The 24,805-nt window shown below is 36.1% G+C and overlaps 1 protein-coding gene across 3 annotated transcripts in view; it reads right to left on the bottom strand.

Annotated features, from left to right (window-relative positions):
* The window catches only part of LOC148939611 (ras-like protein family member 12), a 59,653-nt gene that overhangs the window by 10,143 nt on the left and 24,705 nt on the right, over positions 1 to 24,805 (bottom strand). For all 3 annotated transcript variants that reach the window (XM_089107122.1, XM_089107120.1, XM_089107121.1), the window contains exons 3-4: positions 24,089 to 24,219; positions 299 to 468 (exon numbers count right to left, since the gene is read on the bottom strand). In XM_089107122.1, coding sequence (XP_088963248.1) covers positions 299 to 468; positions 24,089 to 24,219 — 301 coding nt within the window. The remainder of the gene's footprint in view (positions 1 to 298; positions 469 to 24,088; positions 24,220 to 24,805) is intronic.

Consider the following 24,805-nt stretch of genomic DNA (forward strand, 5'->3'; position numbering starts at 1 on the left):
GCGTACGCAAAGTATAAGGTTCTACCAGAAAAACCTGTTTGGTACAGGGGCCCCAGCAAAATGGTACTTCCTTCTCTACTCACCCTCCCAAAAAGTCCCCATTCCCCTTAAATCTTTCCTTGCGATATCCTCCCACCCTATTCGCGGGCGTCTTGCTTTTCGTTTGACCCGAGACGATTGACCGACAAGGACAATCTTTGGCAAAAGTAAATAATAAAAATAACAAACGATCTAAGAGAAGAAGAATATAAATTGGAAATATTTCAATAAAAGGCGAATTAAAAAATAAAAAACAAACCTCGATTTCTCCAAGTCTGCCTTATTACCAACTACCCCAATAATGACATCCCGCTGGGATATTAGTTCCAAATATTTCTGGGCTTCTACAAAACTGTCGTGATTTGTTATGCTATATACAACAATGTAAGCATCTGTCCATAACAAATAACGGGATGGATCTCGACCCTCCTAGAATCGAAAGTATTTTAGTGTCTCCAATATTAAAGTAATTAAGTAACAATAAATAATAACTTTCAGTTCTAATAAAGCAGCAAACAACAAAGGGGAAAGCGAAACAGCACAAAACAGAATAATATACAAAACCAAATTCTTGCATTTCTGTACTTTTGGACGCTAAAAAACACATATGACATTGAAGATAGAAATTTGAATTTTGATGGATGAACTAGCCAAGTTATTTATTTAACAATTATTTTTTATTTTTTTATTTATTTCATTGTTTTAGGAGAAGCCCAAATAGTTGAAGTTTTGCCCCTGTAAGTTTAAAATTTTTTGAAGGAAATTCATTCGACAAAAATTGCGTACCACTGAAAATAAAAATGTGTTTCACTATAAGGCTTTATTTCAAATAGCCTAAATATTATATTTCAATGGATTAATTTCTTTTATAGGGGGAGGGGGCTGAGTTTAGTCTGAGTGTGACTTTACTCAGATTGAGTCTAGCGTAGTTTACTGCGTAGCTGAATTTTGGGTAGTTCATATCAATTTTGGCCGTTTTAGTTTATATTGGCCGTTTGTGATTTCTGCTAGATCTCATTTTGGAAAGATTCAGTTATGAGGGGGGTTCAGTCTTGGGGTTCAGTTCACAGGTGATTTTAAACGGAAACAATGTTGCAATCTGCGATCACATCAGTTTCTCTGGGAACAGAACATTTAACATCTAATATGAGCTTAACATTATATGTGCAACGTTTACCGAAATGATCAATTTTTTTTTTTACCAAAATTGCAAATTTACGGAATTTGTCAATTTTTAGCTTAGCTTTTACCAAAATCGTCAATGATTCCAAAAACAACATGAGTAGCATTGTTAACCAAATAGCTAAAAAAACGAGAAAAACTAGGAAACACAATTTGAAGACATCAAACAACGCATTGCACGTTAAAAGGTCATAATCGAAAAATTAATTCAGATTTTATCGTTCTTTCTGTAGGTTAATTTTGAAAACTTTCCAAAAAGAAATTTTTCAATGGAAAGTAATGGGCCATCTTAAAACTTAAGACGCCCAGAAGTAATATTTCAATAATAATTGAAGCTTAAAACGTTCAGAAGTTACTAACAAAGAATAAGTGAAACCCAAAATGGATAGAAATTAAAATAAATAATCATATCAAACACAAAAATAACAGACACTAATATTGCAGCTTAAAATTGTTTTAAAAATAAAATTTTTTATAATAAAAGTAAAGAGTGAAAACGAAACTTAAAATTAACAAAACTTATTGATTTGTAGTTTATTCAATAAATAGTTCCCTAAATTTATAGAATTTTGAAAAAATTATGCTTTACTAAAAATTGATCTTACTGTAACTCTTTTCACGATCAAGATAGTTTTTTTTTTATTTACCAGGACCCCCAGGAATAACATAACAAAAACAATGAATAACAGTGTTAATCAAAACAACATAACTATATGTACATAGCAGGATCTATTGATTGGAAGTAAAGAATAATGTCTATACTAGAAAGGTCTTGTTCTACCCCTCAGTCAATGTAGAGATAGAGAAACAACCAAACAACATCCACAAAGTGTCAGTATCAAGCCGCAGCTTCAAATCCGAAGCGGTGTTGGGGGAAAAGTAGCACTTAGCATGGCACATTGCACAAATTACAAGAAAAATAGTACCAATAAGTACATGAAGGCCATGAAAGCCTGTCGCTAGAAAATTAAACATAGATCCATAAATTCTATCTGCAATAGTGAAAGAGGCTTCTATATACTCTAACCCCTGTTGAAACGAGAAGTACACCCCCAGAAGAACAGTAAGCAAAAGCCCTTGGAGACACTGATCAAAATTATTCTCTATAAGTGCATGGTGGGCTTAAATCACCGTTACCCCTGAACATGGGCGCCCATAAGCTGAATTCCAGGGGGGGCAAACCTCTTCTAATTGGCACTTTTAATACTATATAATAGAAATCTCAGAAAAAAAAATATAAAAATAAGGCAACATCATTCAGCCAGGGGGGAGCGGGAGCCCCCCCGGCCCCCCCAGATGGGCACCCATGCCCCTGAAGCCAAAAGAATTCTTGTATTAAGCAAAGGTACTAGGAACGGGTTAAATCTTTCTGCCCCGATCGGCGGTCATAGAGCTCCAACTTCAATATTCGGTGACAAAGTTCTATGAAAAAATGCTCAAAAAAAGGATACAAAAAATAAAACCTCAGAAATGATAAAGAGGATTATACCCCATCGTAAGCCTAAGCCAACTTTACTTGAATGCATTCCTTGGAAAGTAGCTTCTCGGGAAACATCACGTCATCACTGATAAGAAACAAATATAACTGTAATTATCCCTGTGAGTAACAACATTCTGTCAAAAGCGTGAAATCGTTTGACAAGTCCTTAAGTCATCTCAAAGGTTCCCATACCCGTGGCCAGGGGCCAGGGTCTAACGTTTACTAAATGATAGGGGTGATTTAATTGATTCATTATTCTCTTGCATATTCTCTTGCATTGATTCATTATTTTTTGTTCGGGGCAAACGAAATTATTTTCCGATGCTTAGTTTCGTTGATATTACCTTGTATCTACAGAGGAGCTCACCATTGTTTTCGTGTCGTATAAAGTATGTACATACTAGAAATCGACATTTACGCCAAAATCTAGTATCTGACAAATTACACTTGATCAGTGAAAAGAATCAGCAGCACCATACAATGAGCATCATCACTTCATTGTTTAAATAAAGGCGGTAAAAATGCATAGAGCAAAACAACGTTTTGGTGTTTTTCTCGAAACTTATTCAGATGTAGATACTAGGTTTTGTCAGAGGACAGCCGAATAGCGACAGAGAATTCTAGCACTAAGATAATAATTTGTGTAAATACTACAACTATGGCGATATAAACATTTTCTATGGTGCCTTGGCTTCCTAGAAGAGTTAGAAGGAGGTGACATGCAATTAGGTTGGCTGCGAGTCGCACAGAGAGTGATAGGCCGAATGAGGCTTCTAATAATTTCAATTAGCACTATAAAAGGGCATGAGGGGTGCTGGTGTCCCTAGTGGGACGAGATGAGCCAAGGCATTCAGAGTTTCCCTAACCCAAGTGTAAATAATAAAAGAAGCCCATAGGGGCACTGCCAATCTCAAGGTAACGGCTAAATGTCGGGTGGTAGTAGAAATATATGGAAATAACCCAACAAAATTATTAAATAGAATAAACAAAAAAAAGAGCAATTACTAGAATGTTGGCCCCGATTCTAGTTGTCCCTATAAGGAAGGCTATTTCTCGGTTCAGCCCGTTCAAGATTTCTCTAGTCAAAAATTGAGCTCGTGAGGGGACCAGTCAAAAAGCCATTGATATAAATAAAAGCGGGGTCAGCATTCTCAACCAATTAGATAAAAAAGAGGAAGTCGGATCAAATACTGAAAACAGATTCGTTATCATTTTCAATTCGGGTAAACAACTCGATTAAATAACGCCCTAGTAGGAAATATTGGTTGCGGCTGGTAGAGGAAAAAGACCAGAGCTATAAGAGTTCATAAGAGGAGTATAGAGGCAAGGAGTTTGTAAACTGGGTTATAATTAGCCCTAGAAGAGGTCCAATTTTTTGAAAAGTTATTAAGAGGGCTAAGATCTTCCATGATATAGACTTAGAAATATTCACTATTCACATGTGAAACAGGGCTGCTCCGATCTTAATTAATAAGGCAAGGGGGCTTAAAAATGAAAATGATTGATTTAGAGTGCTTGCTAAAAAGATCACTGAGGCTACTGATTGAATTAAAAAATATTTTAGTCTATTTTCCTTTCTATCTTCAATCATAATGGGGATAAATCTCAAAGAGTTTATCTGTATTCTAATCCCCAAACCTAGCCAGGAATGGGCAGATACTATAAGGATGTAGGAAAAAAATAAATAAAAATAAAAAAATAAGCATAATCTTATCTGTATATTTTATCCTAACACTTAGTGTTAGGATAAATATACTACTGACAAGTTTATAACTCTATTAAATTTTAAACCCTCTTAGGAGGGTTGTATTAAATGAGATAATGATTTTATTTACCCTGGAACAACAAATCTTCCAGGGTACAAATGAATCAATATCTCTGTGTTACTATAGACACCCTCCTAAGAGGGTTTAAATAAAATTAATAATATATAAATGATATAAATAATTTAAATTTAGCGGTGAATGCAATATACAGAACGGTATATACAACAATAATAATATATATATATATATATATATATATATATATATATATATATATATATATATATATATATATATATATATATATATATATATATATATATATATATATATATATATATATATATATATATATATATATAAATATGTACACATACACAGATATACATCTAATATACATACATGTAATTTTACTATGTGCATAGTTTAACGTTAATTGGATGTTATTCAGGTTTACATATAACATTAAATGTGCGTTAATTAGTTTATTGTTCATCGAAGATTTAAGGTTTCTAGGGGTGGGTTTGTTCCCTATTTTTCCTTTAAGTGTTATTCTGGTCTTCTTTTCAACATAAGTAGATTAGAGCCAGTATTCAAATAAACTTTTATCAATTATTTATTAGCCATCATATGTAGTATATTTAACTTCGTTGAATAATATGCTGGGGCCCACTTTCATTGAGTGGTCATTTCCGGGTATTAAACTATATTCATTTGATTCGTATACCGAGCAAGTATTTAAAAATAATATAAGAGATCTGATTACTCACTAAATGTTGTACTGAGTTAGATTCATTCATACAACGCTCTTTAGAATTTGGGGGGTGATTTCTATTGTTAAACAAGATTATGTTGTGGTGGGTCCACTTAATATGGTGGCTAGAGAATGAGTTTCGGTCGCTCGCAGGACGGACTGCTTTTATACGTCTCCTAATTCTACCCAGGACAGCGGTTCCACACAATTTAATTCTAGTATTTTCACTAGCTAGTAATCAACATAGGGTATAGTTTTCCCTCCTTTTTGATTGTTCTAGTGTGTTCCTTTATTTCCATGGGCTGGGATATGCAGCCCTCTATTTATGGGTTGGAGTAAAAGTTTGATTCTAGCTGGGCTGTTTACATTTTCTTCGAGTCATATGCAGGATATCCGTTTAGATTAGTGGTGCAGTGATTGATATTATTACCTATTTCTTAGGGATAGCGATCGGGAAGATAGGGGGATCATTCTGTGCCAGCATCCGCGGTCGTACAGGTTCCTAAAGTAAATATTTTAGGTTAATAAGGGGGCTTTGAGACAAGAGCGTTTCACTTCAATAAGGGTGAAATCTGTACTCATCATGAACTCTTTGGTTAAAATGCCTTTTAGGTGGTCAAACGACTAGGATTAGATACCCTATTAGTCCATTCTTAATTAACCTGGGTAGTAGCATCAAAACCTAAAGAATTTGGCGGTTTTTAAACCTACTAGAGGAACCTGCCCCAGAAGTTATTTATTATATCAATTTTAGTTATTTATTAAGTTATTTATTATACCTTTTGTATCAGGGTTTTTCTAATCTTGACCGCTATTGTCAAATCCCGAAATAAGATGATCTGTATTAATCAAAGATGATTGTTTCATAATTCTCTTTAAAATTAATGTCGGTGTAAAAAATATTTCGAATCTTTATATCTGGATGGCAGAAGACTCTTTTAGGGTAGCCTACTCCGCAAGGAAGATTTTCTAGGGGACGAGCTCAAGAAAAAATTAATCAATCATCATTAGTGACATGAATAGGCTTAAAAGTTGCCAGGGGTTTAATAACCAAGTCCACTCAAATAATAATTTAAAATTGATCAATGGAAACTAGCCGGCGCTCATTATTAAAAATTAGCAATCATAATGATAAAATTAGGTAGGCTATAAGTGCAGAAACACAATAGAATCCATTCTAAAAATTTTGGAAGGTATTCGGCAAAACTTGCCTGCGCCTGTTTAACAAAAACAACGCCTCCTAATTTTAGGAGGTCGGGCCTGCCCACTGATTAATTAAAGGGCCGTGGTATACTGACCATGCGAAGGTAGCATAATCATTAGCATCTTGATTTAAGGCTGGAATGAATGGTCTGACGAGAGGCAACCTGTCTCCTAATTAAGTTGAATTTAATCTTTAAGTGAAAAAGCTTAAATATTCTTGGAGGACGATAAGACCCTATAGATCTTTATATCCGGGTCTTCTATTTAACGGTGGGTAATTGGGTGGAAGAAAAGGATGTTTGGCTGGGGCGACGTCGAGAGGATAATAAAAACTCGAGAACATACACACATCAATAACTGATCATTGATCCTATAGATGAATACAGAGTAAGTTACTTTAGGAATAACAGCGTAATTCTTTTTGAGAGTCCAAATTAACAAAAGAGTTTGCGACCTCGATGTTGGTTCAGGGATCCTACTCGGTGCAGCAGCTTAGCTAGGTAGTCTGTTCGACTATTACCTATTATTTCGATTATTAAACCCTTACGTGATCTGAGTTCAGACCGGAGTAAGCCAGGTTAGTTTCTACCCCCAAGACAAATCCACCTAGGATAGTACGAAAGGACATCCCGGGGTTTTATATCAACTTGGTAGATAAATGCATTAGATTTAGGATCTATTTATGAGGATAACGAAGTTGATAGCATGGGCATAGATGATTTATTTTATTTTTATTCAAATAATTATGGTTCTAGTCTCAGTCGCCTTTTTTAACACTACTAGAACGAAAGGTTCTAGGGTACATTCAATTGCGTAAGGGTCCCAATAAGGTGGGGTTTTCGGGAGTACTTCAGCCGTTTTCTAATAGAATTAAACTCTTTTGCAGGGAAGTTTTCACTCCCGTTAGTTTCGAACTTTATACCTTATCTTGCGGCTCCCGTGTTCAGTTTATTTCTTTCCTTTTTCTTATGGACATTAATCCCATTCACATAATCCCTACGGCGCAAAATTTAGCCTATCATTTCTCTTGGTCATTTGCGCTATAAGAGGGGAGTTTATAGTATGATAGTGGCCAGTTGATCTTCTAATTCCAAATATTCTCTGTTGGGAAGAATTCGGGCAGGAGCTCAAACCATTTCTTACGAAGTGTCTTTGATTATTATTATTCTTTCCCCTTTAATATTTTCCAAAAATCTCGATTTAGGGGGTACTTAGTTAAGTCTCTTTACTTAGGGTGACCTCTATACTTGTGTTTTCCCTTGAGAGTCTGCTGATTTATTACAATTCTGGCAGAAACTAATCATACCCCTTTCGATCTGGCCGAAGGGGACTCCGAACTAGTGTCGGGTTTCAATACAGAATACATGGGTGTTGGTTTCGCGCTTATTATATTATCCGAATACGCTAGCATTCTCTCCATACCTTTATTATTCAGTGTCGTTTTCGGGGGGGGGGTTAATGTTTTCTCTCATTGTGTACTTCTACCATTGAAGACGGGGGTCTTCAATGGTCTTCAAAAAGTCTCGTTATCGATATGACAACTTAATATATCTATGTTGAAAGAGTCTTCTACCGGTATCTTTAATGTTTCTCTGCTTCTATTGAGGTCTTTGTCAAGAAGAAGAAGAAGAAGAGGTGGTTTGTCAAGGTGGTTAATATTAAAGATCCCTGGTTGTATGATCAACCCTATTCTGCTTTCAAAACAGATGCTTTAGTCAGCCAAGGGACCGCATTAGATGATTTTGTCGCTCATACTAATCATAACGGGAGTAAATAGGACATAAGAGAAATAGAGACATGTGAGGATTTGACCTAAGACAATATAACGTTCTTCTACAGGTTGTGCCCCAGTTCAGGTAAGGAGCAAAAAGACTGAAACCCACGATCAAAATAAGGGTTGGGTGACAGAATAAAATTCAAGGCCTCGGAATTTGGGCTTAAGCGTAAAGAGTAGAGAAATGAGAATAAGAATAGAAGAGACGAGCGCAATCACCCCGCCCAACTTACTTGGAATGGATCGGAGGATAGCATATGTGAACTGGAAATATCCCTCCGGCTGGATATGGGCGAATTATCAATTATTTATTGGCCATCACATGTATGTGTTAAGCTGTAAAACATGATACTCCAGGTAATTCACACCACAATGACATTACTTGACTGCCCCACTGACATCACGTCATCATTCCTAAGCCATTTTTCAGTTATTTCATAATAAAAATTATGCATTTTAATCCCGTGATTCAAGTTTTTGCAACACCACCATGGCGTCACATCCCCCTCCATTTCGAAAGAATTAGGTTTTTAGAAGCGTTGTCGTAGAAATCAAAGCCCTTTGATCGGACAAAGTATCCCAATCCCGGATTCAATCCCACCAATGATAGCCACAGATACCCACCACTCACACCCCCTCCATTTCGAAAGAATTAGATTTTTATAGAAAGCGTTGTCGTAGAAACTTCAAAAAAGGCTCATTTGATTGGAAATTCAAAGGGCTAGTGCCCTTTTTATTAGTCGAAAGCGATTGGAGGGCAACTCACCCCCCTCTCACGCCCACCTTTTCCCCAAATATCTCCAATCAAAATTTTAAGATATCCATTTTGTTTAACGTAGTTGAAAGTTCTGGAAATTAGGTCTTTGAGGATGACCCCCCCCCACACAGCCCCGAGGCCAAGGGTTGTAAGTTATGCTCTTGGGGCATACAAGGTTTTTATAGAACGCGTTGTCGTAGAAACTTCAAAAAGGGCTCATTCGATTGGAAATCGAAATGTCTAGTGCTCTTTTTAATAGTCGAAAGTGATTAAAAGGGAACTAACACCCCATCAACGACGACCATTTCCCCAAAAACATCCAATCAAAATTTTGAGATAGCCATTTTGTTCCACGCAGTTTAAAGTTCGGGAAATTATACCTATGATTAGAACACTCATCCCACAGTCCTCAGGGCAAGGGTTATAAGTTATGCCCTGGGGGCATATAAGTTTTTATTGAAATATTTGCCGTAGAATCATGAAAAAGGGCTCATTGATCGGAAATTCAAAGGGCAAGTGCCCTTTTTAATAGTCTCGAAAGTGATTTGAGGGCACTAACCCGTCTCTCACGCCCACCTTTTCCCCAAACACATCCAATCAAAATTTTTAGATAGCCATTTTATTCAACATAGTTGAAAGTTTTGGAAATTAGGTCTTTGAGAATGAAAACCCCTCCACCCCCACAGCTCTCAGAGCAAGGGTCGTAAGTTGTGCCCTGGGGGCATAAAAGTTTTTTATAGAAAGTGATGTTGTAGAAACTTCGAAAAGGGCTCATTCAATTGGAAATTGAAAGGGCTAGTGCCCTTTTAATAGTCAAAAGTGATTGAAGGGCAACTAACACTCCTCTCACACCTAACATTTACCCAACCAAATCCAATCAACATTTTGAGATATCCATATAGTTCAACGTTGTCGAAAGTTCTGGAAATTAGGTCTTTTAGGATGATACCCCCATTAGAGCCCTCAGTGCAAGGGTTGTAAGTTATGCCCTGGGGGCATAAAAGGTTTATGTAGAAAGTTGTTATAAAAATTTCAAAAAGGGCTCATTTGATTGGAAATTGAAATTGCCCTTTTTAATAGTCGAAAGTGAGTGGAGAGTAATTACCCCCCCCCCCTTCTCACGCCCACCATTTCCCCAAACACATTCAATCAAAGTTTAGAGATAGCCATTTTTTTCAACGTAGTTGAAAGTTCTGGAAATTATGTATTTAAGGATGACAAAGCCTCAAGAGCCCCCAGGGCAAAGGTTGTAAGTTATGCCCATATAAGGTTTTTTATAGATAGAGTTGTCGTAAAAACTTCAAAAGGGGCTCATTCAATTGTAAATTGAGAGAGCTAGTTCCCTTTTTAATAGTTGAAAGTGATTGGAGGGTAACTAACCCTCCTCTCACGCCCACCATTCCCCCAAGCACACCCAATCAAAATTTTCAGATAGCCATTTTGTTCAACGTTGCATAAAGTTCTGGAAATTAGGTCTTTGATGATGACAACCCCCCCCCCCCCCAACCCCCAGGGCAAGCGTTGTAAGTTATGCCCTGGGGGCATATAAGGTTTTCATTGAAAGCATTGTTGTAGAACATTCAAAAGGACTCATTTGATTGGAAATTGAAAGGGCTAGTGCCTTCTTTATTAGTTGAAAGTGATGGGAGAGCGACTAACGCCCCTCTCTCGCCAACCGATTTCCCAGACACATCCAATCAAAATTTTTAGATAGCCATTTTGTTTAACGTAGTTGAAAGTTCTGGAAATTAGGTCTTAGAGGATGACAAACACCCTCACAGCCCTTAGGGTGAGGGTTGTAATTTATGCCCTGGGGGCATATAAGTTGTTTATAAAAAGCGCTGTCGTAGAGGCTCAAAAAGGGGTAATTCGATTAGAAATCGGAAGGCCTAGTGCCCTTTTTAATAGTCGAAAGTGATTGGAAGGCTTGACATTTTTATAGTAAAGATCGATGTGGGTATAATGTATTGTTTTTTTGTTGTTGTTAATGTTTAGACCAGGACACTTTGTATCGAAGGAGTTGTCGTAGGAACTTCAGAAAGGGCTCATTCTATTGAAAATAGAAAGGGATAATGTCCTTTTTAATAGTCGAAAGTGATTGGAGGGAAACTAATCCCCCAAACACGCCCCCCCTACCAATTGATATTATGTTTAAAAACTAATTATTGCCTTAAGATTAAATCAAAATGCACTGTGTTAATGCTAATTCCCTATAAGGCATCTCAGCAGTATCCCAAGAACGACTGAGGGTATTATGTTCAAACTTTTGGGGCTACTTCTGCTCTTAAAATTTAACCAAATCAAAATAGCGTAAATGCATCCAAGCTATCAAAGAAAGTAAACAGATTTTTTTGCGAATGGTATCAAGTTTTCCATTTCAGGTTTTCCATTCCATTTCAGCTAAAGGATATATGAAACTAAATTAAACACTACTATTTGTGTCCAGATTTTTAAAAGGGTGTATGTTGTTAAAAATTGCTGAAAATTTTTCTCCGGCATACACATAGCAGGCCAGAACTATAAATTCTTAAAAAAAACGAAAAGATTTAAAGTATTTTCTTTTTTTCCCTGAGAAGACTATGTCAATATAAAACGAACAGAAATTAATTAAAAAAAAATTCCACAAAATGAGTTTTTCAAAGAAAAGTAAAGAACTCCATTAAAAACAAAAAATGAGCAAAAATAAAATCAAATAATTTACCAATTGTGAAATTAACACAAATCAGCTTTGATAAATAAATGAAACCCAAAACAAAAAGAAATTAAAATAAATAACCGAGTCAAACTGAAAACGAGCAGAAATTAACATAAGTTGGGCTCAAAACCCCTATGCCTTTCCAAGGCCAGAACATAACTTACACTTTACTGAAAGAAATACAAATGAATGTGCATTATCAGTTTTATATACACATTCTGATATTTAGTAATCAAAATGTTAATATTATTTGATTTATTAAAGTTATAAAAGAAAAACATTTATATCTTAAGATATATAAAACATTTTTATAATTTTATAATTTTATATATAAATACATTTTAAATTTACCTACTTAAGTAAGGATATTAATGATACATTATTAGAGCCAATTTATTACTACATCGGTTACTATTATTAAACTTTAAACTGTTATCGTGAATTCAAATTTACAGAATTTATTAATTATTAACAATGGGACGGAAAAAACGATCAAGGTATGATGAGGATGAGGGCGGGAATTCAAAAAATATATTTGACGTATCAGGTACTAGTTCAGCCTCAATCTCAAATATATCGTTGGCATTGGCAACTTTAGCTGATAGCATCAAAACTGTGATTGGGCTTGTAAGTGACAACGGAAAAATTAGACTCACTTGAAAATAAACTTAAGTCTCTGGATGATCAAGTGGCTAAGTTAGAGAATATTCAAAGTAATTTTCAGCAATCGTTGTCAAATAATGATACCCGCCTGGGTTCTCTTGAAGAAGAAAATGATGCACTAAAAGTTCTAAAAGAGCACTAATGAGAACCAAATAAAAGTTCTCCACTGATGAGGTTTTGAATCAGAGCACTGAAATTAATGTCACTGGAAACAGATTAGCTGAGCTTGAATTTGAAAAACTTGATAAAAATTTCATATTGTGGAATGTCCTATGTGAAACGATATCTGCTGCAAAAGATATCTTTGCGAGTGCCTGATTTCGAAATCACTGAACGAAATATTCAGAAAAGGTTCATCAAAGTTCAGGTACAAGATAAGGAGACGAAAGTGAATTTATTGAAGAACGCAAAGAAGCTAAACACTAAGGCAAAACACTCTCGTCATTGTCCCACGTCTACATTAGTGATGACGATCCCCCCGAAGTGCGAAAAATGCGGAAGAATCTGCTTGCAAAAAAGCCAAAATTACGTGAACTCGTTTTCGAAGCTTGGGTCTCTAATAGTTTTCCCCCAATTCTGCATTTCAACTGTCCAAATGGCACGCATGCAAAATACCTATGGACTGACCCTACCCCTGAACTCACCCCACCGCAAAATTATTATTTGCGATCTAGTGCTGCTAATAAAGTTGTGCCCAATTTTAAAAATAACTTGGTTGGTGTTAGTGGAGGTCGATTTGACGCTCATAATGAATCAATGGAGTGAAGATTTAATATAATATTGCGGGACTTTTCCTACTCCCTCTGTTTGTTGATTATTAATGGATGAAGTATACATAATGAAGTGAAGTATATAGTTTTTCTTTTTTGTCAGTGTCCTTATTCGTTTTGTTTTCATTACACCCTCTCTTGTTTTGTACACTGTATTAAAGAAGTAAAAATATTATATATTTGGTTGTATTGATTAAGTTCATGTTTGGTCAATTGCAAAGTACCTAATCCTTCGACAATATTTTTTTTTCTCGTATCATGTCAGTGTTTTAATTGTTTTCAGTACTTTCATTGTATCCAATAGATTCATCATTTATTGCAATGTTTAGTTTCGTAATCTCGTTATTAAACAGTTCGTGGTAACGAACTTGTAAGTAAGGAGCGACCCGGCTCAATGGTAACCGAAACTCTAAAAAACGAAATTTTGATACCAATAGATACATCAAAAGAATCAGATTTTAATGCTGATTTAAAATATATAAGTTTCATCAAGTTTAGTCTTACCCATCAAAAGTTACGCGCCTTTTTTTCCCAGGGGTGATCGCATCGACCCTGTGGTCCTAGAATATCGTGGGAGGGCTCATTGGAACGGAAATCAAAAGTTCTAGTGCCCTTTTTAAGTGACCAAGAAAAATGGAGGGCAACTAGGCCCCCTCCCACGCTCATTTTTCCCCCAAAGTCACCCGATCAAAATATTGAGATAGCCATTTTGTTCAGCATGGTCGAAAATATTATAACTATGTATTTTAGGATGACTTAATCCCTCGAAGCCCCCGGGGGAGGGCTGAAAGTTATGAACTTTACACAATGTTAACATATAGTATTGGTTATTGGGAAGTATACAGACGTTTTCAGGAGGGATTTTTTCTGGTAGTGGGAGTTGGGGTGGGTCGGGGGTTATATGGGAGGATCTTTCCATGAAGGAAGTTTTCATGGGGGAAGGGACATGGCTATGAAGGGGTCCCGGATTTCCCATCATTATTTAAAAAAAAAATCAGAAATTACATAAAAAAACAAGTTTTTCAACTGAAAGTAAGGAGCAACATCAAAACTTAAAACGAATAGAAAATATTAGCTATATGATTGGGTTCACCCGCTAGTCAATACCTCACTCTTTAAGCACAATATTTTTAGTACTTTCATAAGAGCTATTTATTCTAATTAACGGCCTTTGTGATTAAGGGTCCATTTTCAAAGAATTGGAACAAAATTCGAACTTTAGCTTAAAGAGCAAGGTATTGACTAGGGGGCGAACCCCTAATGTACGTATAAAAATATATGAATATAGAAGTTCGTTACGTAAGTTAATTCGTAAGTTACGTATATTTATTACTAATAAAAACGTTCGTAAATAAGATTAAACAACTTTCGAGAAAGCCATTTAACCAAATAAAAGTAAAATTAATATGAGAATTTTGTTATAATTATTCATGTACGGTGAGCAAATATCAAAACCTTTCTTAATTAAAAAACTTTCAGAAATTAAATAAAAAAAAAAGTTTTTTAAACTGAAACTAGGGAGCAACATTAAAACATAAAAAGGGCAAATGTTAGTCCAAATGTTTAAGGTATTGCACTCTCTCCAACGTTACACTCTCTCAGCTAGAGCTTCTTGATGTTTAAAAAAATAAGATTTTGTAGAAAGTGAAACTTTTTAAGTTTTTAAGTTTTAACGTCGTTCCTTACTTTCAGTTAAAAAAACTTGTTTTTTTATTTTTCGTAATAGAGTCATATCTCACTGATTTAATTTCAACGGGCTTCATACAAATCTATCTTTTTAAGATGTTCACTGGTCATTTGCCACGATAAATAGCAAAGTATCATTTTTTAATAGGGGTATGGCTAATCACCTTTTACTCTATGTTTAATGTATATTTGTTAACATGAGTAAGTTATTAATATCTTTTTTATTTATTTATTATTTTTGTAACCCATTGTGGGTTTTTATTTGACAATTTAACGCCCAATTTGATTTCATCAAATGAATTATTATTAATTTTACGGTGCCATTATATTTTTATTTTTCATGTTTTTCTTCTACGCAAATTTTTCGATTATGTTTTGCGATAATAAAGTGAAATTTAATTAATTATAATTGCAATTAGTCTCCTCCCCCCCCATGTTCTATCCCCTCTTGTCCCGTGTATTATTAATGAAAAAAATTATTTTTTGTTTTTATAGATGAATTTTGTTCCCCGTTCTCAACAATATATTTGTAGTTGGAGAATTTTTTAATTAGTTGGAATTAATTTTTTAATTCCATTCTGGGTTTTTTATTTTTCAATTTGACGCCCAATTTGATCTCATTAAATAAATTATGACTAAATTTCCGATGCCATTATATTTTAATTCTTCATGTTTTTCTTCTATCCAAATTTTTCGATTATGTTTTGTGATTTTAAAGTGAAATTTAATTTATTATTATTGCAATTAGTCTCCCCCTCCCTATGTTCTATGCCCTCTTGTCTCGTGTATTATTAATGAAATTTTGTTCCCCGTTCCTAATGATATATTTGTAATTGAAGAATTTTTTAATTTGTTTGAAATATTTGCGCACCATTAGGAAACGAAAGGGATGAGGAAGGTGTTGCATGGTTAGAAAGGTCGTGTGGGCTAAGCGACTAAACCATAAGCAAAGTATTGTTCTGTTAATAATACCGAAGTTAATTTTGAGTTTCGTTTTCTTAGTTCATGAAGTACTTAGACGATTGATATGTGTATTTAACCTCAGTGTTTATCTGTGTCGAAGATTGAGTCACTGTAAGATAGGGCTTGTTACTCTAAGTTATGGATATTATATTTCAATCTCCTTCAGCACCTCAGAAATAAAGGAATTAGAGAGTAATAAAATAGATTTTGCGTGTAGATACAATGATGTTTCGAGTGGAATTTCGGACCTTGAATGCGGTATTATCTTACAGCTCGAAGATTCGAATTATGTTTTTCCGTGTGAGATTGGTCCTATATGCCATAAACCTGGCAATTTTTTTCATCCGAATTGCCAAAGGCTATATTCAAGATATAGCTTTATTGAAGATTTATCTAATATTTATGTTTTCAGGTGATAGCTTTAACTGAGACATCGCTTAATGTTCATAATTCAGAGTTGCTTGATGTAGAGGGATAAAATTTTTACACAAAAAATAGGCAATTACGTCAACATGGGGGCCTTGCCGTATATATTTGATCGGATATTGAAGTGACCATTCGGAGCGATTTAACTATTTATAGGGAGATGGTGTTTGTGTCACTCGTGCTTCATCTTTGTTTAGGTGTTTATTCTTGCTATTTAATAGTTCTCTACCGCCCACTAACTTCCTCATACAATGAATTCTTTGATCTTTTGGAAGAGCAGCTCGAGAAGTTGCCTGTGAATCTGCCGTGTTTTCTTGTGGTTGATCTAAACGTTGACCTGATTGAAATAAATGCAAAGGGCCGCCGACTTTATTTATCGAGGAATAAAATTATTGAATAGTATTGATAAGACAATTAATGACACAACAAGCTTTGAAAAATTTAGAAATAAAGTTAAGGAGAAAATGTATTCTAATTATGAGTTTTAAATTAATATTTGTGTTTTATTTATAAATTTATGGAATAGTAATAATATAATAATTAATGATATAAAATGGTTTGTAAAGATTTAGAAATAAAGTCAAGGAAAAACTGTATCCTATGATTGAGCCCTAAGCTATTATTCGTATTTTTATTCTTCTTCTTCCTTTGTTGTTTGAGGTGTGTGAAGGAGTAAAGTGGATTATTTGGATAGTTTTTTTTTGTTTTTTTTTAGTCGTTACGGTGACTCATCAAGGAAATATGTATTTTTATCTATACACATATACATGTTTTTTTTATAATATCAGTATTTCTGGTATACTTAATTTGTGCTATAAACCAGTGCTAAAATTTTCTCTTTTTTTCTATTCCTGGCACGCCCCTAGGACAACTTGCCTTTGCAAGTTCATGGGCAGGCTAGGAAATTTAGTGGAAAGACTTTGTATATATATATATATATATATATATATATATATATATATATATATATATATATATATATATATATATATATATATATATATATATATATATATATATATATATATATATATATATATATATATATATATATATATACACCAGGGCCGTATCCAGGATTTTTGTTCGAGGGGGGGGGTTACCCGATTTTTTCCCGTGGACTTTGTCTAACATCCTCGAGAAACATTACGTTAGCTCGAGACCGTTAGTCCACCCCTTGCGAACGAGGACGCGTCCACTAGGCATACTTTCATATCTATAAGGGGCATTTTTTTTTTTTTTTTTTTTTTTTGTAACGCAAAAACAAAAAAAGTATTTACATACAGTTAAATGCTACAAGCTATTTTTTTGCGCAAAAAGAAGCCAAATAGTAGAAGTAGTCTATATACTTCTTAGTTTTTTGTTCTTTTTTTAGCTAAAAGTAAGGACGAATATCTATAAAACGAAATCCAGGCGACGATTTTTCTTCCCTGCAAAAATGTCGATGACCTTGTCAGGGCAGATGTCAACGTCCCTATGGACTGCAAGGAGGGCTAAGCCACTCAATCGTTCTTCGCCTGTTGAATTTCTCAGCTAGGTTTTGAGCCTTCTGAGCGTTGAGAAAATTCTTTCCGGAGGAGCAGTGCTAACAGGTAACGTCGCAAGAACAGCCAGGAGAAGAAAAACATTTGGAAAAAAGGTAGCGTCGCATGCCTGAAGCAAAGACACAGCACAAGTAGGCCTCTCTGATACCGGAACATTCTCTCACTTGATGCGCCATAGCTCAATTTCTTGCTTCAGACAGTATGGCTCGGGAAAAATATCGCCATACAATTCAACCAATGACTCCAGGTTTAATGCCTTCAGATCAACAGAAACAATTTTGGCAGGAGAAAGGACGCTGAGATTTGACAGATTTGGAAGTTTCTGGTGAAGCACAAATCGTTGTTTCAGCTCTGAAGTGAAGTGGTCCAGGAAAAGAATAAAGAGCGAGGTTCTATAGTGGTTGAGAAGGTCTGGATCGTCTGCGTGCATACTCCGGCCACTTCTCGTCCTTGGACGAGTCATCTCCAGTCCTAAGTCGCTGGCAAAACGCTGTGCTTCGTTGAAAATAGACCTGAAAGCAGTAGCAGCATTTCCTCGCATTTCCTTTGTTTTTGAAAGGACAGTTTCCACGTGCCTGCATGCATCTGCCAAATCACAGTCAACTGACTGAAGAGTCTTGCACAATGGAAGCGTAAGGCAGAAAAGCTCTTTGACCACATGGAGACACACAACAAATTGCGACTGGTTCATCGTGTCCAGCAACTGCGCCGCTTTTGCAGAAGTTTCTGCATGTCCGTTCTCTTCAAGAGCTTCCAGGGATCGCAGGATTGGTCGGTACAGCTCAAGAAAACGCACGACTGAATCGTGGCACTCCACCCATCTTGTTTCGCAGAGTCCGGTTAAAGTATGTTTCCTCGAATTCGGTAGTATTTCGTTGATCTTCTCTTTTGAATTCTTTTTCCTGAGTGGGTAAGTATGGTAAAAACTTCAGACTTGTGAGAAGACACCGAAGAAATGCTTAAATGACGGAATAGAGCATACAGAATAGATAACCAAGTTGAGACTGTGCGCACTACAATGTACGTAAAGCGCCCTGGGATACTTTTCACGTATAACAGCCTGGACACCCCTAAGATGTCCACTCATCGCTGCTGCACTGTCATATCCTTGACCAACCATCTTGTTCAGATTAAGACCAAGGCTTTCGAGAAATTGCAGGATTGATGAAGCCAGACCTTGCCCGGTCAAATCAGAAACTGGGGTAAAACCAAGGAAGTGCTCATGCATGTTACCTTTGAAAGTGTAGCGGACGTAAACAGACAGCTGCTCGGTATTCGAAACGTCCGCCGTTTCATCGGCAAGCACCGAAAAGCATGGACTTGTGTTTACTCTTTGCATAATAGACTGCTGAAGAAGCTCCCCGGATGCGGCGATAATACCATTCTGGATGTTGGAGAAAGATATGTGGCATTTCCGGCCGCAGAAAGAAGGTGGTTCTTCAGAACATCGTCACCGTGTCTCGCCCTCAGCCGCAGTAGTGCTCGGAAGTTACCATCATTGTGAGAAGGTTCTGGATCAGAGACCGAAATGGTGCTGGAATTGTTGGTACCACGAAGGGCAAGTTGTTGCCGCCCAACAAATATCACCTTCTCAACAATTGGTCACAACCTCTGGCGATTTTCTTGAACCTGCGCTTTCCTAACTGTGTCTAGTTGGTGCACGATAATGTCCTGCCTTTTCTCCAAGACAGAAAAGAAGTTTTCAGCCGATACAATGCAGTTTCTATGAAACTGTGCTTTTTGTTGAGCTCTGAAGCACTCTATCACATCCTTCCAGTCCCTGAATGGTTTGGTGACTAGATCCCCCAAGTGCTGCTGGCAGCCATTGCCAGCTGTTTCTGACAAGAACAGACCGCAAAATCTGCAAAAAGCAGCGTCCTCGGACGGAGAGTAGGACAACAAACTGAAACGAGCGAGCCAAGTTAACTGAAACTTCAGCTTCCGTTTTTCGGATACTGGAAAAATTTAGGAGATATCTGGAGTCCAAGGGCTTTTCAGCAAATGAAGTTTAGAATTTGAATCGAGACTGGATGATTTGTTGACAAAACAACCGATGCCATTTGCAAACAACGACAAAGACTGGGTTGATGCAAGTGCGTGTTTCGTCGTGGTTGGTTCCAGTGTGGGTGATTCAGAAGCTTCAATTATGGCTCCAGTGCCCTTCAGATCCACAGGTGCAGATGAATGCTCCGCAGACGTCCCGCTAATGCCACTGTCAGAAACATCCCTGGTCCGCTTGGGCGCGAAAAACGACGTAATGAAACACTTCCTCTTCATGTTGAAAATCGCTCTTCTCTTAGCCAAGTCCGAAATTGAACTGAACTGAACTGACAATCTTGCACTCTCTTATACCATACCTCGAGCGACCATTAATCCTAATTTACTATGCAAGGTCAGGTGAACATGGGGTTACCTAATTGCGTAAGCTGATCAGAGCGCATATTATTAACCCTAATTTACTATGCAAGGTCAGGTGAACATGGGGTTACCTACGGTTACCTAATTGCGTAAGCTGTTCAGAACCGTTAACCCACAAAATGCAATAGGATTTAGTGTGGGAGCATATTTTTTTTCTGGTAAGGTTTTGTCTTAGACTAATTTTCGACTCGGTCAAAAATTTCGGGAGGGGGGGTTCAAACCGGGTAACCCCCCCCCACCTGGATACGGCCTTGATATACACGTATGTAACTAAATCCCAAAACCTGTTTCATCCAAAAATCTATGGCGATCACGAGACCAATTAAAAGAAAAATACATTATTAGGGCTGCATCAAAATGGAAGGGCGGGGGGGGGGGTTATTGTCAGAAAAGTGACCATTCTATTTGGATGTACCCTGAAATAATAAGTCGAATAATACTGTATTTGTGTAGCATGTTTACTCCAGAAGAGGCCAACAGGTGACTAATCCCATGAAAAGTCATTACTCCCGTATACCCATCTGCTACAGCCTACCCGAAGCACAAACTAATCGAGATTGTAGATTAATTTGACGCTTATTACGGACCATTCACTCCTCTCTATGGGGATTTTAACGCAGGAAAGAAGAATTTTTTTTTTCATTTTTTTTTTATAGCAGCTTTGCTTTATATGGATGAGGGGTTTCAAGCTCTTATCTAATTTCTTAACATGTAAGGCTGTATATAAAAATAATGTTTGGTTAAATCTTAACAAAGTCGTTAAATATTACTGAAATCTATAAGAACTGAAGGACATTGATTTTTTTCAAAACGCAATTTATTAACTCTCGGTTAATATGGGTTGTGATTTACTACTTACATGACTACTAGGCTAAAGGGCTGAGAAAAGTAGCACTAAAAATGTGGGACACTAAGCGGTACTTACGTGTTATAGCGACCACACCAAAGAAGTAAAGTTAGGCAAATAATAATGAAATATACCTAAATATGATGAAAATATAATACTTTAATAAACAAAATTATATAAACTATAAGAGAGAATTATATAAGAGAGAAAAGCAGGTCGCCCAGAACGCATTACATTAAATACCTAACATAACCACCTCTATATATTAAATGTTTAATTAAAATATACGTGCATAGATACCATTTATCTCTCTCAGGTTAAGCTGATTATCTTGAGTGGACACAGAAAACCAGTTCCATTACAGATCAAGAACAAAGTGTGGTCGCTATTACACATAAGTGTTATATCTTAATTACTCGGACTATCTGTATTGGCTTTTTTCTACAATTAGCCATGTCTTGACGGTTAGGTTTTCCTGTTTGATCTTAAGTTGGCTAGCCATGTAATGGCTGGTTTTTTTGATCAGAAAACCAGTTTCATTACAGATCAAGAACAAAGTGTGGTCGCTTTAACACATAAGTAACCTCTAAGCCTCTCTTTATGGGTTTACGACCATGTAGATTTAAATGACATGTAGATTTCTTTATAAATTTCAATGTATATTTTTCTTTTCCAGTATTTCTACTCTTGAAATTACCCAAACAAAAGCCAGAAACTTTACGATGAAGTTACATCTCTTTACGATGTTCCAGAAGCTTGCCACTTCTGCTAGTCAACCAGTGGCGTAATTTTACCAAAATACTGGAGAGGGGGGGGGGGCAAGTTGGAACCAATTTTCATAAGGCAAGTGAAATGACAGTCAAAACTAAAAAATGAGCCATATAGAACCGTAAAGGTAAAGATCTACTAAAAAAAACTGACCCGTTTCAGTGAAAGCTTGAATTATGCAGGCTTATCTTGGTTTTGACAAGGTTTTTTAAGAAACTAATTTTCAGCTTGGGGGGCAAAATAGGGTCTGGGGGGTAAACTGAGGCTTGCGAGGGGTATTTCCCTTGCCCCACAGCAAACTACGCCCTTGTAGTCAGCCCATGATTTTTAAAACTTACTAGGGGACGGGAGGGAGAATATACAAGAGGGGGGCTCGTAAAAAACAGATTTAAGATTTTCGACCACGGAGATTGTGACGGTACCCTTTTAATGCTTTCTAGCCTTTCTACTCCAGGTATGGTACCAAAAAGTGTCATTTTTGCTGTCATATGAAACTTTATGACAGTGCTATCAAAACGAATTTATAAATAGTTCGTAGATATAAAGTTTCGCCACATACAAAAATTAGGTTTTAAATGAAACCTTGTACAGCTTTCTATGATACTGCAGTGGCCTCTTAGATCTATTAAATAAAAAAAAACAAGTTTTTTTTTAACTGAAAGTAAGGAGCGACATTAAAACTTAAAACAAATAGAAATTACTCCGTACATGAAAGGTGATGTCCCCTCCTCAACGCCTCACTCTTTACGCTAAAGTTTTTTATTGTTGAAAAAATTAAAGTTGTGTGACAGAGTCAAACTTTAGTGTAAAGAGCGAGGCGTTGAGAAGAGGACAACCGCTTTCATATACGGAGTAATTTCTGTTCGTTTTAAGTTTTAATGTCACTCCTTACTTTCAGTGAAAAAAAACCCGTTTCCTTATTTAATTTCTGAACGCTTTTGAATGAATGCAGCTTTGATTTTGGTTCACCGTACATGAATAATTAAAACGAAATTTGCATATTAATTTTTTTTTTTTGGCTAAATGGCTTTCTTAAAATTTTGTTCTGACGTAACTTACGAATTAATTTACGTGACAAAATTCTATATCGTATGTTCTGGTATTCGTATGTAAAACAAACAAATAAACACGCAGCTGTGATCTTTCTTCTGGCAAAAAATACAAAATTCCACATTTTTGCAGATAGGAGCTTGAACCTTCTATACTAGGGTTCTCTAAAACGCTGTATCTGATGGTGTGATTTTCAAAGTTCTATGACTTTTAGGGGTTGTTTCCCCCTTTTTTCGAAAATAAGCCAAATTTTCTCAGTCGCGTAACTTTTGATGGAAAGGACTAAATTTAATTAAACTTATATATTTGAAATCAGCATAAAAATTTAATTCTTTTGATGTATCTATTGGTATGAAAATTCCGGTTTTTAGAGTTTTGGTTACTATTGAGCCGGGTCGCTCCTTACTTACAGTTCTTTACCACGAACTGTTTGATACACAATTTTAGAAAAATATTAAGGGGCCGGGGGGAGGAATATAGAAGAGGGAATTAGGGTTTTTAATCAGGGAGATTATGATTTACTTCCGATCTTTTTCATTCAAGAAATGGCACCCAAAGTACAATTTTGTGTGCAATATGACACTTTATGATGCCGTAATCAAGTCTAATTTATAAAACAAAATTAGTTACAAAAAATTAGCTTCTAAATGAACTTTTAAACAGCTCTCTAGGATGTTCCAGTGCTCGGACACAGAGAGTTTTTTAACACATTTTTAAACTTTTGGTTACAATGGACCATGGTTCGCTCTTTACTAAGTTGCGGCTATTGCTGCAACCACAATATCTCAATTTGATGTAGAAAAAATTCTACTTGAAGACGAAATAGGATAGTTTTTAGGATTTGTCCTAAAAATATTTTGAATTCATACTATACAAAATATTGTAGTACCACAGCATTGATTGTTCCCGGGGTTCCCGTCCTGGGCATCCGGCTGGCTGACCGAATTTCAAATTTCAAACAGTAGGCTGCACAAAAAGTGTAGTTCAATCCTGGTTTCTAGGGCTATAATGAGAGAATGGTTGAGATGGCTTGGGCACGTTCTGCGGATAAAGGATGACATATAGCCAAATATTGCCCTTTTCGACCAACAGTCCTAAACGGAAAGCAGGTCGTCCGCGATTGGGGTGGGAGGTTGTCATAAAGATAGATTTGAGGAAAATGGGAAATTCCTGGGAAGGTGTAAAAAGGGAGGCTTTGAATAGATTAGGATGGGGGAGGATCGTGCGTAACTGTCTTGGCCTCAGGCGGCTTGGTGGTGCAAGGAGTTGTTGTTAGTAGTAGTAGTAGTAGTAGTAGAAATACCTTATCACATGTGTCCATTACCCTAAATGTAAGCTCTGAGCCATCGACAATATCTTGCTTCAAATAGGTCCCTTCCAGTTCAGGGTCATATTCACTGATAAACCGTCGTGTCATGAACCGAACTGTCAAAGCTAAAATAACGAAAATACTAACTTAACGGCGCTAAATAACAACGCTATAAACGAATCAACTAAGATAACGAAAATACTAACTTAACGACGCTAAATAACCACGCTATAAACGAATCAGCTAAAATAACGAAGATACTAACTTAGCGACGCTAAACAACAGCGCTATAAACGAATCAACTAAAATAACGAAAAAATTATGCAAGCATATGCATACTTACAAAGCTAAATACTTTAAAAGTTGCATGGTTAAAGGGAGGGGTAGTAGCCAAACTCCTGTGAGTAGGGATCTTAAAACAAACGTAAAACTCTGTCGGTTTTAAGTTTGACTTGATTTTAATTTCAAATCGTTTCTGCTCGTCTTAAGTTTTAACATGGATCTTAACCCTTCTTTGAGAAAATTGTTTTTGGAAAGTTAAAAAGAAAAAAGATCGTTTTGTTTTTCCTTGTCATTGTTCCGTTACTGAACATTTATGAGCATTTCGTAAATATTGAAATATCATGAATATCTCTCTAGGTTTTCAGGTTCTTGACTTAAAAGTTAAAATATCGGATATTAATTTATATTCTTAAGTTGCATATGGTTATC

The sequence above is a fragment of the Artemia sp. Qi Xiang Cuo genome, chromosome 21 (assembly GCF_049724085.1).
Source record: "Artemia sp. Qi Xiang Cuo chromosome 21, ASM4972408v1, whole genome shotgun sequence".
In the NCBI taxonomy this organism is placed as follows: domain Eukaryota; kingdom Metazoa; phylum Arthropoda; class Branchiopoda; order Anostraca; family Artemiidae; genus Artemia; species Artemia sp. Qi Xiang Cuo.